Source organism: Rattus norvegicus, chromosome 5 (genome assembly GCF_036323735.1).
Source record: "Rattus norvegicus strain BN/NHsdMcwi chromosome 5, GRCr8, whole genome shotgun sequence".
Lineage (NCBI taxonomy): Eukaryota > Metazoa > Chordata > Mammalia > Rodentia > Muridae > Rattus > Rattus norvegicus.
This window is the reverse complement of record NC_086023.1, coordinates 153788046-153802578: the sequence shown is the minus strand read 5'-3', so window position 1 is coordinate 153802578 and position 14533 is coordinate 153788046. Positions and strand designations below refer to the sequence as shown.

General features: G+C 48.7%; 1 protein-coding gene and 1 long non-coding RNA gene across 3 annotated transcripts in view; one reads left to right on the top strand and one right to left on the bottom strand.

Annotated features, from left to right (window-relative positions):
- The first annotated feature begins 1568 nt into the window (after positions 1–1568).
- Positions 1569–3057, top strand: Igh-6l1 (immunoglobulin heavy chain 6 like 1). Its single transcript, NR_036617.1, has 4 exons — positions 1569–1635; positions 1867–1974; positions 2498–2585; positions 2847–3057. It is a non-coding gene; the product is annotated as an immunoglobulin heavy chain 6 like 1 (long non-coding RNA).
- A 6587-nt stretch (positions 3058–9644) lies between these two features.
- Positions 9645–14533, bottom strand: part of Tcea3 (transcription elongation factor A3) — a 32534-nt gene continuing 27645 nt past the window's right edge. For both annotated transcript variants that reach the window (XM_063287455.1, NM_001015008.1), the window contains exons 9-11: positions 14273–14419; positions 10807–10878; positions 9645–9739 (exon numbers count right to left, since the gene is read on the bottom strand). In XM_063287455.1, the coding sequence (XP_063143525.1) occupies positions 9731–9739; positions 10807–10878; positions 14273–14419 (228 nt within the window). In that variant the 3' untranslated portion in view covers positions 9645–9730. The remainder of the gene's footprint in view (positions 9740–10806; positions 10879–14272; positions 14420–14533) is intronic.

Sequence of the window (14533 nt, the reverse complement as noted above, 5' to 3'; positions counted from 1 at the left end):
CAACCATAATGTATCTCTTCTACCTGTGCTTCTCTTGCACTCCCAAAGGTAGAGCTAACAAATGTGTAGGTGCCACAAAATGGTACTATTCTACCTATTGTAAAATGTATCCAGCCACCATGTAAGTTCCAGTCCCATAAGATTTACAACAGTCAGAAGGAAATGGACAGGAAGATAGGACAGACCTAGGCTGGGACATAGGCTGTGTATCTCTCAAAAAAAAAAAAATCTCTCCAGGCCCATTTCCTTTTTAAATTTTTATTTTATTTTTAATTATTTATAAGGGGGAGGGATATGAGCATGTGAGTGCAGGTGCCTGAAGGAGCCTTAAGATGGTGTCCAATCCCTGCTGGAATTACAGGTGGTTGTTAGCCATTCCTCTAGGCTCTGCCCAGCAGTTTCCTAAATTTCCTAGCAACAGACTATGTCTCTGCCCCAGGTACAAGCCTGGAACCAAGCAGTATAAGGACAGTTTGGCACCTCCCCCCCCCCCATCATCCTTCTCTCTATTTACATGTGCTGGCTGGCCTCTTCCTCTCTTCCTTCCTTCCTCTCTCTATCCTCTGTCCCCCTTCTCTACCCCTTTCCTGGTCCCAGCTCTGCTCCCTGACTTCTTCCTCCAATAAACTTCCTTTTATATCAGGCCTGACTGTTCAAGGGGACACCTTGGCAGGGCTCACCGGGGTGCTCTCTCTTGCATTATTATGCCTCGTTTTGTAAAACACCACAGTTGTAAGCCACCCTATGTGAGCACTGGAGTTTTGGTTCCTCTGCAAGAGCAGTATATACTTTGAACCACGGAGCTATTTCTCCAGCCCCTCATTTCCTTTTCTGTACAGCTGGAATTGTCTCGGCTAAGGACATTGAGGAGGGATTTAAAACACACCTATAGGGGGTTGGAGAGATGGCTCAGTGGTTAAGAGCACTGATTGCTCTTCCAGAGGTCCTGAGTTCAAATCCCAGCAACCACATGGTGACTCACAACCACCTGTAATGAGATCTGATGCCCTCTTCTGGTGTGCCTGAAGACAGCTACAGTGTACTTATATATAATAAATAAATCTTTAAAAAAAAAAAAACACACCTATAAAACCATAGGTATTTGGATGATGCCGCCTGCAGGAGAAACTTCCAGAAATGCCTATGGGTCTATTCAATGGCCTAAAGGTCTGGGAAATCCACTCTGGGATGGCCTTATCTTCACACTCTCAGTTCTGCCAGTGGGTGGGTTCAAGTACTTGGTATATAGAGTTTATTACTTGGAATTACCAACCCAAGCAAAATCGAAGGCCTAACTCCGAGAAAACTGAGTCAGGGGTCAGTAACCAAACTCCTAGAAACAAGGAGGGTCAGGTTGGGATTTTAGCTCAGTGAAAAAAAAAAAAAAAGTTAAAAAAAAAAAAAAAAAACAAGGAGGGTGACTGCTACTGAGTCAGCGGCTTAAGTCAGGCCCTCCCCAAAGGGTGTCCCTTTCAAGTCTCTACTAGGAGATGGCTTTGTAAACTCCAAGGCCTTCTATCCTGCTGCTGTCAAGCTTTAAACCCTCTTTTGTCCCTCCTGTTTTTCCGTTTGTTCCTGAGGACAGTGCCTGCAGGCAGGATGGCTCTGTGTGCTGGGTTTGTCAGCTTGCCCGCAGTAAGTGCTTTTCTTTACCCATCTGGGAGAGAAGAGAAGGTAGGAACAGGATGGGAGGCACCTGGGGGAGTGGGGAAGAGAAGACGGCGGCTGTGGGGCTTCCCGGCTGTGGGGCTTCCCGTTCCAGCTCGCAGCTTGACTCCAAGGGTTGGGAGGCGGTCCCTGGAGGAGGAAGCCGCTTCCTGCCCTATTGTCCAGTGTTACTCAGAAACGCTGTTTTGGGTTTTCTAGGATGAGTTGGAAAGTCCTGTCTGTTCCCATCATTCAGCGAATGATGTTCGCCTACTGTGTGTGGAGGCTTCAGGCTTCGCTACTGTGTTAGTGTTCCTGTGGGGCTCTGTACGGAATTCTTTTTTTTTTTTTTTTTTTTGTTCTTTTTTTTTTCCGGAGCTAGGGACCGAACCCAGGGAGGGCCTTGCGCTTCCTAGGCAAGCGCTCTACCACTGAGCTAAATCCCCAACCCCGGAATTCTTTTTTATAAAAGATTTATTTCATTAACTCGTGTGTGTGTGTGTGTGTGTGTGTGTGTGTGTGTGTGTGTGTGTGTGTGTGTGTGTAAGCATGTACGTGCCCTGAGAAAACCAAGAGTCACATCCCATGGGGCTGGGATTCCAAAGCCTTCGTGAGCTTGTGAGTCACCCAACTTGGCCGCTGGAAATCAAACTCCAGTCCTATAAAAGAGCAAGTACTTTTAACCTCTGAACCATCTCTCCAGCCCCATAATTTAACAAATCTTATGGTTATCCATCTAGGACCAGTCTAATTGTAGCTTTTCTTTGGTATCAGAAGCATTAATGTGTTAAGTATTTAAAACTATGTCTCCGTGTTTGTAATCCTACTTTCGAAATTTTCTTTTTTAAAGGAAATGATCCGGGTCTCCCTTGCCCTTACAGCCGTGCCTAGCCCGGCATCCATCACGTTCCACCCACCACCCCCTTCTGGATGGAAAGGTGGGAGGCTTTGCAGGGGAGGCGACACCCACCCAGTCTTGCAGATTGTAGGCACTTTGGAGGTGGACACTGTGGGAGGGAGAGCTTTCGTCTTGAACAGTTTGTGCAAAGGCACAGAGGCGTGAAAGGACCACTCTGTTCCAGCAGGGCTTGGGTTTCTTAGGACCTGAGGGGAACAGTGGCAGAGGGAAGAACCAGGGCAAGGACAGTGTCTGTCTCATGTTCCCTTGCATGCCTGTCTGTCTTTGCCTCTGCCTGCAGATCAGTGAGCCTCGTAGTAAGTCCCACAAGCAAAGCCCTGGGTTGGCCTGGGTGAGAAGAGCAGTTGGGCTTTGCAGGAGGAGAGCAGGCCACAGAGGAGTGGGGAGCTTGACCTCGTAATGCTTCTGCTGGTTTTCCTCAAAGGATTTTCAAAAAAATTGTAGACAATAACCTTGAAAATGTACAATAAGCGTATCTGGTGTTGGCTGGGCTTTTTTTTTTTGTTCTTTTTTTCGGAGCTGGGGGGCTGGGGACCGAACCCAGAGCCTTGCGCTTCCTAGGCAAGCGCTCTACCACTGAGCTAAATCCCCAACCCCGTTGGCTGGGCTTTTAAGGGCATCAGCTAAACCCAGGTTATTTGTCCCATTGGAACTAGATGCTAAGCTGAGAATTGGGTAACACCCCCTAATGACTCCAGGATTAAGTATGAGGGTGACTGACAGATGCTGCTCAGGCCGAGTGTCCAGAAGTGGAATAGGGAGGCCACTGCACTGGGAGCCCAGTCCAAAGGCTTTCCTCAGTCCCAGAAAGGGAATTGTAAAAGCCACATTGATAGTGGCAGTGCTGGAGAGAAGGGCAGCTCAACAGAGGAATCAGTATGTATCCATCCGAGAGGCTCTAGGTGACATTGTCCTGAGTTAAAGAGAATGGAGGACTAACGAATAAGACCTGGTAGTTGCAATGAGATGATTAAGAAAGACTTCTGGAAGTGGGGCACTGGAGAGATAGCTCAGTGGTTAAGAGCACTTGCTGCTTTTGATCAGGACCCAGGTTCAATTCCCAGCACCCACATTGTGTCTAACAATCTTCTGTAACTTTGGTTCCAGGGGATCCCACATCCTCTCCAGGCTTGTGTGGATACCAAGCACTGCCATGTATCCAGACAAACACTCATATACATAAAAAATATTATTATACATGTTAAGACTTGAGAGGCTGAGGATGTCACTCAGTTGATAGAGTGCTTCCCTAGGACTCGAAAGGCCCTGGCCTGGGATTGGGGATTTAGCTCAGTGGTAGAGCGCTTGCCTAGGAAGCGCAAGGCCCTGGGTTCGATCCCCAGCTCCGAAAAAAAGAACAACAACAAAAAAAAAAAAAAAAAAAAAAAGAAAGGCCCTGGCCTGATCCTGAGATCACATGAACTGCGTATGCTACTGCACATGTGTAATCCGAGCTAATTGGGGAGGTGAGGTAGGAGATTCAGCAAGTCAAGGTCACTTTGTAGCAAGTTAGAAGCCCACCAGGGTTACTGTATGCTAGTCTCTCTCTCTCTGACACACAATAAATAAAAATAAAGACTCTTATACCATATCTTAGATGCCTACCACACTCCCAAACCCTGCCAGTGTCCAGAATTGGACAACCAAGAGCCTCATGTGTGTAAGGCAACATTCTATCGAGTGAGCTGTCCACAGCCCAGGTGTCCTTAACCTTAAAATTAGTTGTAGATTTTTGTTTTTTTTTTTTAAAGAAATATCTTTAGGGCTCAGTGGTTAAGAGCACTGACTGCTCTTCCAGAGGTCCTGAATTCAATTCCCAGCAACCACATGGTGGCTCACAACCATCTGTAATGGGTTTCAATGCTTTTTCTGGTGTCTGAAGACAGTGACAGTGTACTCACATACATAAAAATAAATATTTAAAAAATTATTTTTCTTCTTTTATTTTAAGATTTATTTATTTCTTCAGAAGAGGGCATCGGATCCCATTACAGATGGTTGTGAGCCACCATGTGGTTGCTGGGAATTGAACTCAGGACCTCTGGAAGAGCAGTCAGTGCTCTTAACTGCTGAGCCAGCTCTTTAGTCTGAATTGTAGGTTATTTAATGGGCTTTTATTGAGATCTTTTCCTCAAACTCCCAAAACATGTCTTCTATTTCATATCATCCAAACTTGTCCTCTTTCTCCTTTGGAGAAACAATCTTGCCTTCTCCAAATGGTTGATGTTAATGTTAATTTGCTAAGGCTTGAACCCTGAGTCTTTGAGATAAGGAAAGCCATGGAGTTAAGACCTAACCCAATAGACCATAAAGATCTGAGAGGCCAGTGTGGCTGTGTTAAAAAGTGCAGAGGTGAGGTCAAAGCCAGCCCTGCAGGACCTCTAAGCCCTGCTGAATGGATGGGGGGGGGGGGGGAATGACCGCCTTCAAATAGGGGGTGGCAGAGCAAGAGACTCTGGCACAGGCATGCCTGTGACCTGGCAAAGCTGTTTCCAGGCCGTGCCATTGAAGGCATGAATTGAATGGATCCGGGTGGGGACAGGAAGACACACTGGTAGGGACTATTTGCTCTCTGTGTTCTTTGTGGGAACACGTGTGCCATGCTACAGGTGGACTGGCGTCGGCTTGTTCCTTCAGTGTTGACTCTGATTCATCGACTTTGTCAACAGTAAAGTTTCAGATGATGAAGATCAAAGATGCTATTCCCTGTGCTTACGGCGCATAAGACACTTAGGGTCTGACATTGGAAGTCTTTCCAGGATGACTCTTTAAAACACTCACCCGGGGCTGGGGATTTGGCTCAGTGGTAGAGCGCTTGCCTAGGAAGCGCAAGGCCCTGGGTTCAGTCCCCAGCTCCGAAAAAAAGAAAAAAAAAAAAAAAAAAAAAAAAAAGAGTGTCTAAAACACTCACCCATGTGCTGGGCGAGAGGCTCAGTAGACAAGGTGCTTGCCACCAAGCCTGAGGACCTAGTTTGGTCCCCTGGACTTCCACAAAGAGAACCAAGAGCCAGCTCTCACAGGATGCCCTTCATCCCCACATTGTGGCATAGTGTGCACCCTGCACACACTCAGTAAGAACAAATGAATAAATAAATGTGCGATTATCTGTGACATTTTCTTTCTGTTTTAATCTAATTTTCGCTCTTATACATATTGGCATTTTGCCTGCATTTATGTCTGTGTAAGGGTGTTAGATTCCCTGGAGTTAGTTATGAGCTGCTGTGTGGGGGCTGGGAATTGAACTCAGGACTTCTGGAAGAGCAGTCAATGCTTCTAACCACTGTGCCATCTCTCCAGCCCCACCTGTGACATTTTCAAGGTAAAACGCTACCGCTTTAACTCCTGCTATAAAATACTGAAAACTCAAGTTTAATTCTGTCTGGAAATTTTGTTTTATAAAGGATATAGGGGCTGGGGATTTAGCTCAGTGGTAGAGCGCTTACCTAGGAAGCGCAAGGCCCTGGGTTCGGTCCCCAGCTCCGAAAAAAAAGAACCAAAAAAAAAAAAAAAAAAAAAGGATATAGAGAGCCTTACCTTTTAAAAATTCATTCTAGTTCAGTATGTACAGGTAGGAAAAAAATGTAAAATTTTAAAAAAACCCACTCTAGCCGGGTGGTGGTGCACACATTTGATCCCAGCACTCAGGAGCTAGAGACAGGTGGATCTCTGAGTTTGAGGCCTGCCTGGTCTACACAGTGAGTTCCAGGACAGCCAGGGCTACCCAGAGAAACCCTGTCTAGAAGGAAAAGCATACGTACTAAAGCAACCCTCACCAACCTAACGCCATTAGATTGGCAGTGGGCGCTGCCATGCTGTTCCTTTGGTCTCTGAACATTTAGATGATGAATCGTGTACATTTGCTCTTAGCAAATGGTGAGAAGCGATGGGGAATTAAACCATCTAGAGAGAAATCTGGCATCAGATCCCTTCCTGCTTGACTGTGGCCAACGGCCAGAAGCATTGGCACTTGCTGGAACAAAAACTCTCAGCCCTACCTGAGGCTGACTGGATCAAAAACTGGATCTCAACATGACCTCCAAGGTCAACCCCAAGGTAAACTTTAAGAAGTGCCTAGGTTTCTAAGTGGCATCTCGGCACCTCTGTGGGGGACATTTGTGCCTCAGAAATGGCACACATCACCATCTGGTGTGGAGTCCTGCCAGGCAGAGACCTGCTGGAAAGCAGGGCTGAGGGTGGAGCCCAGCTCTGGGTGTCCCAGCGTGGTAACTGTGACAGGAGGCAGACAGGGACGTCTGTCCTGTTCTGCCTTTAGGAGCTGTGTCTTTCCCCAGGACTCTTCAGTCTTTCCCCAGGACTCTCAAACTTGACAGGGTAAGGCTTTATCTTTTTCTTTTTTTTCTTTTTTTTTTTTTTCGGAGCTGGGGACCGAACCCAGGGCCTTGCACTTGCTAGGCAAGCGCTCTACCACTGAGCTAAATCCCCAACCCCAGGGTAAGGCTTTATCAAGTCTGCCTGCCTGCCTGCCTCCCTCTCCCCTCCCTTTATTATGTGTATGTATGTGCTTAGGGGAAGTGCCTGTCCCATGGCAGTCATATGGAGATCAGAAGAAAATCTGTGAGAGTCCACAGTCTCTGTGTGGATCCTGAGGATGAACTTGGGCTGTAGCGTTAGCATTCTGTCTAAGCTCCAGCCCCATGGTTACCTGGCAATAGCCAGGTATGCCCAACTCACTATAAAAGTGGCTGCTTGCCCCCTCTTCACTCTCTTGCTCTTACCCTCTTGCCCCTCTGTCCCCTCTCTCCCCATTCCTCTCCTCCCTTCTCTCCACGTGCTCATGGCCAGCCTCTACTCCACTCCTCTCCTTCTCTACTCTTCCCTACTCTCTGCCCTTCCACCCTCTTTACTCCCCTCCCCATGCCCTGAATAAACTCTATTCTATACTATACCGCCATGTGGCTGTTCCCTCAGGGGGAAGGGATGCCTTAGCATGGACCCACTGAGGCACCCCCTTCCCCAGACCCCCATAGAACATAATCCCCCCTCTCTTTATCTTTTTATAAGCAAATCATATAGGTTTGACAGATAGTACCCTTCCTCACTGAGCCACCTTGCCAGCAGCACCCTGGGGCAGATTTCTGTATCCAGACTGTTAACAGGCTCCATCTTTTGGGGGGAGGTCCATGATAGGTGGCAATAGGGGATGGTCCCCAGAAGACAGTAGCTCTCCACAGTCATCCCATGGGTGAACAGGACAGATAGAAACTCTGAAGCCCCTGCAGTCACCCCAGGAAGCAGGAGCTCACTGCTGACATGTTTATAGTTTGGTACAGGGTGACACATTCAAATTTCTAGGAGTCACAGCCTTCTGTGTTGCGTCTGTGCTAGGACACAGTCTAGGAGGCTCAGTCTGGAGCTGTCAGAAGGCCAGGGACAATCAGTGACTAAACCACCATAGCTGCATTGAGGGTGTTTCCAGAAGCTTCTAGCTTTGCCTAAAGTTTTCCTCAGCATGAACAGCAAGCTGGCTGGGTAATGGTGGTGCATGCCTTTAATCTCAGCACTGGGAAGGCAGAGGCAGGTGGATCTCTGTGAGTTCCAGGCTAGCCTGGTCTACAGAGTGAGTTCTAGGACAGCCAAGGCTACCCAAAGAAACCCCATCTTAAAGAACCACCACCCACCCCAAACAAACAAACAAAAAGTGCAAGCCGATGTCGACCTGGGAGAAGTTCAACAAAGCTAATGTGTTCCACACACTTCTTGGAAACTCAGTCTACAGAGAGCTGTGAGGAACACGCTGAGTCTAGGCAGGCGCTGAAGCTCGGGACCCTCAAGGGCGTTAGAAGTCGTCATGGGCATTGCTGTAATCCTATCTGCATGCTAGATCTATTCCTGCCTAGAATGATCCAGAGTCCTCAAAGGCCTTGCAGTGAGCGACGAACAGGGTACAGCATCTGGGAGATTTCTATCTGCAGAAGCCAAATCGCACAGCTACCCTGTGGGTGTGCAGTGCTAAGATTCACCGTGCAGATCAAGCTGGCCTCAAACTTAGAGCTATCTATCCTACGTCTACCTCCACAGCACTGGGATTCCATATGTGTACCGCCACACGTGGATTCTTTTCCGTCTAGATTTATTTTATTTCTCTCAGTGTTTTGCCTTTGTGAGCGTACACATACCAGAGGTGTGCCTGGTGTTCTTGGAGATCAGAAAGAGGGCCCTGGATCCCCTGAACTGGATAGTTGTGAGGCACTAGATGGGTGCTGGCAACTGAAGCCAGGTCTTCTATAAGAGCGATGGGTGTTCTTCACCGCCAAGCCATCTCTCCAGTCCCAACATTTTCTGTTTTGTTTAAAGGAAAGAGCTTTGAGCTGGGGGTGTAGCTGGGTTCGTAGAGGGCTTTCCCGGTACTACATCAGCTGGCCACGGTGACACAGGCCTCTAATCCCAAGTATTGGAGAGTGGAAGCAAGAAGATCAGAAGTTCAGGGGTTGGGGATTTAGCTCAGTGGTAGAGCGGTTGCCTAGCAAGCGCAAGGCCCTGGGTTCGGTCCCCAGCTCCGAAAAAAAGAGAAAAAAAAAAAAAAAAAAGAGAGACCAAGTCTCATTATAGTGTGGAGCTGACTTTGAACCCTCAGACTCTGGCGATCCTCTTTAGCCTCCCAAGTCACTGGAATCACAAGCAAACAGCACCATGCCTAGCTTGGTATTTCTCCCCACCTCCCTCCCTCCCTCCCTCCCTCCCTCCCTCCCTCCCTCCCTCCCTCCCTCCCTCCTTCCCTCCCTTCCTTCCTCCCTTCCTTTCTCCTCTTCCCCTCTGCTCTATGCCAGGGATTGAGACCTGCACTTACCACTGAGCTATATACCCCTAACCCCAATCTGCTATTTTCCAGTAGGGGAGAAGGAACTAAAAAATCTGCCAGGCCACTGCCAGGACAAGGCTCCTCCAATCTGAGGCTGACCTGTGTAGGTCTGTCGATAAAGACTCTGGGTACCATGCCCCAGATAGGATTCCCCCCACTATAAGCCAATCATTTTGCATGACTGATTAATAATTGGCACAAAGAACCCCTGCCCGCCCGCCACCTCCTCTAATTCCTAGCCTCATCCAGGGCTCAGCATTTTCCATCTTTTGAACTTTTATTTTGTTCCAGGTCATGGGGTCTGTGCTTCCTGCTCCGTCTTCCTCTCCTGGCAGGTGGTTCAGTCAGCAGAACTGTAAAACCAAAGACAGCGGCGTAAGAGGTCTCTTTGAGCCTTATGGACAAGAAGGTGGATTCAGCCAGGCGGGGTGGTGCACGCCTTTTATCCTAACACTTGAGGCAGAGGCAGGTGGATCTCTGTGAGTTTGACGTCAGCCTGGTCTGTGTAAGGAGTTGGGGCTACACCGAGAAACCTCATCTCAGAACAAAAATACCATGATTGTCCCAGACCTCTTGGACTTTAGCTCTCCCACATGGCAGTGGACCTTAGTGATGCTGTCAGAAGACAAGAGGCAACCTCCCTTGGACCCTGCCTTTCCAGCAGGCACACAGCACACAGAATGTCCTTTTCCGTAGCAGTCATCATTCCTGAACTGGGCTGGGCTGGGCTGGGCTGTGGGAATATGTTTAAACCCATTTCACCCAGTATCTTTTTCATGTTCTTCTTAAATTACCTGTTTATAATTTAGTGTGTGTGTGTATGTGTGTGTGTGTGTTTCACTAGGAATCAAACCCAGGATTTTATACATATCAGAACATGCTCTAGGATTGAGCTATATCTCCCCAGCAAGCAGGACCCAGAAGGGATTCTGTTGTTTCTGCTGTGAGTTCTGGTGCCAGGCTCACAGCACGGAGGAGTAAACGGCTTTTCCAGGGCTTCCCAAGAGAAAAAAAAGGCCTCTCTACCGTGATAGAGCTCAGTCTCCCCGTGTTATCCCTGTGTGGCCAGGTCAAGAGCAATAGCTTCTGTGAAAGCATTCAGTAGAGGCCCAGTCTAAACTCTCAGTGCAATTCCTCCCTCTCTGGTCCCCAGAGAGCCATGCCTATCCACAGTCAACTGATACACAGCCTTGCCCACCCTGTAATAGACTGAGCTGCCACCCATCCCAGCTGCTGCCTTGCCTAACACTCTCTCCTCTCCCTCCCCAGCAACTACCTGCCTCTGTCACAGTCTACAGGCTGACTCTGTAGGCTGGTAAGCCTTCTGCCTGCTAGCATGGGCCCTCTTCCTGCCTGTGGGCTACTTCTTATGTAGGGCAGCATCTGTGGATGGTGGGGAGAGAGATACGAGGATACAGACCTTCCAGCGATTCCCACATTCATTGCATAAGACAAAGGTGGTCATGGGCTCATCAGCACTGCGTGTCTGCACCTAACGGAGAGAAGAATCATTCACGAGGTCATTCCGCCCCTGCTCCAGGGCCTGCTGTGGCTCCCACTGTCTTTAGAAGCAGGTTGGCCATGATATTCATATTCAATAACCTCTTTTCCTTTGGTCACTGTCAACTCACTCAGAATCCTACTGGCTCGACCTGGCTTTGGCAGGTGCATTCTTTTTTTTTTTTTTTTTTTTTTTTTTGGTTCTTTTTTTCGGAGCTGGGGACCGAACCCAGGGCCTTGCGCTTCGTAGGTAAGCGCTCTACCACTGAGCTAAATCCCCAGCCCCTGGCAGGTGCATTCTTGTTGACTCTTCCGAACTGGTTTCTCTTCCCTCGTTCAAAGCCTGACCTCTTACAAGAAGCCTTCCCAGACTTAGCTCCTGAACACACTGTATCTGACATATCTGTCCAAGTCGGAGGTGTCTGGGAAATCACCTTGTCTATAGTCATCCTACAAGAGGCTGAAACCCAGAGAGGAAAGGAGGCTCACAGATCACTGGGGTGGGTTACGCTGTGTTTTCCCATCCTCGACACCCACCCCCAAGCACGTCAGTCATTCAGGTTCAGCAACATGGGCTTCCCACCACAAGGCCCTGGAGTTCCCAGCTGTCTTCTGAGTCTCTAAAGCTAACCCTGGTGATGTCTACTTGGATCTGTTGGGGAGGAGCCCTCTGCTGGAGCATGACTCTAGCTGTCCATCAGGAGGGCACAGCATAGCACACAGCCTTGTCACCACACAGCAGAGATAAGGAGAGAGAGCAATGGGCTTTCTTGGGGAGACTCAACTCTGCTAGTAAGAGAGCTCACTTCCGAAGGGCAATCCCAAGCGAATGCCTATAATGGGCCTGGGCGAGCACTGGGGCTTGCACAGATGTATTCCAAGTCCAGAACTGGAATCCTTCCAAAGAACTTTCCAGAAAACAAGACAGACAACTGTATCTCTCCTGTAGCCACAGGGTGCTAAAGGTAAAGTGGTCCTGATATTCCCTCCCCATTTCCGTGACAGAGTCTGAAGTATCTCAGGTTGTCCTTGAACTGATGGTATATCCAAAAATAACCTCGAATTTCTGATCCTTCTCCCTCTCTTTAAACAATTTTGATTACATTTGGTTCTGCGTGTATGTATGTGACTGCATAGGTCATGGCATATGTGGATGACAAGACAATGTGCAGGAGCTGGTTCTCTCCCTCACTTCTGAGTCATCAGGTTTGGCACCAAGCACCTTTACCTAATGAGCCATCTTGTTAGCCCACTCCCTCTGCCTCTCCAGTGCTAGGATTAACGTGAATCCTCACTTCTGGTCTCTGGTGCTGGGCATCAAATCCACTGGGTTTTTTTTTTCCTTTAAAGAATTTATTTATTTTATGTATATGAGTACACTGTCATGTCTTCAGACACACCAGAAGAGGGCATCGGATAGCATTACAGATGGTTGTGAGACATCATATGATTGCTGGGATTTGAACTCAGGACCTCTGGAAGATCAGCCAGTGCCCCTAACCACTGAGCCATCTCTCCAACCCCCCAAACCCATTGTTTTTTTTTTTTTTTTTTTTTTTTTTTTTTAGATTTATTCATTTATTATATATAAGTACACTGTAGCTGTCTTCAGATACACCAGAAGAGGGCATCGGATCTCTTTACAGATGGTTGTGAGCCACCATGTGGATGCTGGGAATTGAACTCAGGACCTCTGGAAGAGCAGTCGGGGCTCTTAACCACTGAGCCATCTCTCCAGCCCAAACCCATTGTTTTATGTATCCCACCCCCTTGCCTCCCACTGATCTACCAACAGAGCCACACTCCCAACTCTAACTGTTTTAAAAAGATGTGTGTGTGAGTGAGTGTGTGTGTGTGTGTGGGTATACAAGTGCCCACTAAGTCCAGTGGGAGGCATCAAATCCCTGGAGCTGGAGTTACAGCATCTGTGGACCATCCTATCTGGGAGCTGGGGTCTGGCCTCTGCTAGAGCAGTAAGCTCTCTTTAACCCCTGAGCCACCTCTCAATCCCGTTTTCCCCCCTTTCAGACAGGTTTCCCTATGTAGCCCAGGCTAATCCTAATCCTCAAGCTTGTAGGCAGTGACTGTTGGCATTCTGTCTAAGCTCCACCCCCACAGTTACCTGGCAACAGCCAGGTTTGCCTGACTTACTATAAAAGGAGCTGCTTGCCCCTCCTTTCTCTTACTCTCTTCGCTTGCTCTTTCCTCTAGATCTTTCCCCCTCTGTCCCTTCTCTCCCCATTCCCCTCCTCCCTTCCCTCCACATGCTCATAGCCGGCCAATACTCCTCTCCTCTTCTAGTCTTCTTCTCTCATTAAACCTTTCCACGTGGAACCATGTTGATTTGGTGTGGTTTGCAGGGACTCGAGCCGAGATTTGTACCCTAACACAGACAGGGGCTACCAGCCTGGTTACTCTTAATGAATCTTGCTTGCTGAGCAGACAGAGAAATAGAGTTCTAAAATCACTAAATATGAGCTAGAACTCAAGATATTGGTACTCCAACGACATAACTAGCCATAGGCCATTCTTGGAGCTTAGGAAAAGGTCCCCTATTCCTATCACACTCTGCTAGGCTCCTGGATATCGTCACTTCAGGAATCCCCTTAGTCATCACTGAACAAGCTGACTGGACAACACCGACCTCAGAAAGGTTGGAACCCAAAAGCCAATCATGGTGGTGCACATATGAAATCCCACCCCCGTGGCAAGAAGATCAGAAATTCCAGGGTAGCCTTAGTTTTGAAGTAAATTCAAGGACCTTCCTCAAAATCGCCAAGTAAGGGTAAATGAAAAGAAAGGTTTGGCTCTGATTTCCCAGCGTTTTTAAGGAGGAGCTAGGTGTCACATGGCTATGCTTCCTTCCAACTTCTGTGACTCTCCTGAAGTCTGTGCCCAGCGGTGTGTAAGGAGGACCAAGCACAGCTAGGGTTTAGGGTTCGCTCTCACTTCAGGACAGACAGAACACATGGGCTCTGCCCCATGGATACCCAGAAGCTGATTCCACAATCTGAACGCTTCCCAGAAGCAACACGCTGGTGGCTTTTCCAAGCTTGCCCTCCACTTGTGGCCTGAAGGGAGTAGTACTTCCTATTCCTTTCAAATACCTCCCGGGAGTCTTTTCCCTCCCGCTGCTGTGGCCCCGCCCCACTCCACCCTACCTCCCCCTGCTGTGGCCCCGCCCCACTCCACCCTACCTCCCCCTGCTGTAGCCCCGCCCCACTCCACCCTACCTCCTCCTGCTGTGGCCCTGCCTACTTCACCCCACCTCCCCGTCCATCTGCTGTGAACCGGCCCCTCTCCCTCTCCTGCCCCTACTATGTCCCCCCTCCACCCCACCTCCCCTCCCCCTGCTGTGGCCCCTCCCCCACCCCACCTCTGCCCACCTGGTTATAGGTACAATTCTTCTTCTTGCACTTGCTACACCGCAAGAGGTCAGTGGTGGTACCGCCTGTCTTGGCCATCTGGTGCTCGCGGATGGCCTCTTGAGTCATGGCGTTCCTCAGCTCCCTCAGCTCGTCACTGGCCATTTCCTGCAGAGAAATGAGTCTGTTGGCATGTGTGTGTGTGTGTGTGTGTGTGTGTGTGTGTGTGTGTGTGTGTGTGTAGGAGGTACCATACTAGGTCAAGAACATAGAGATGGAGGA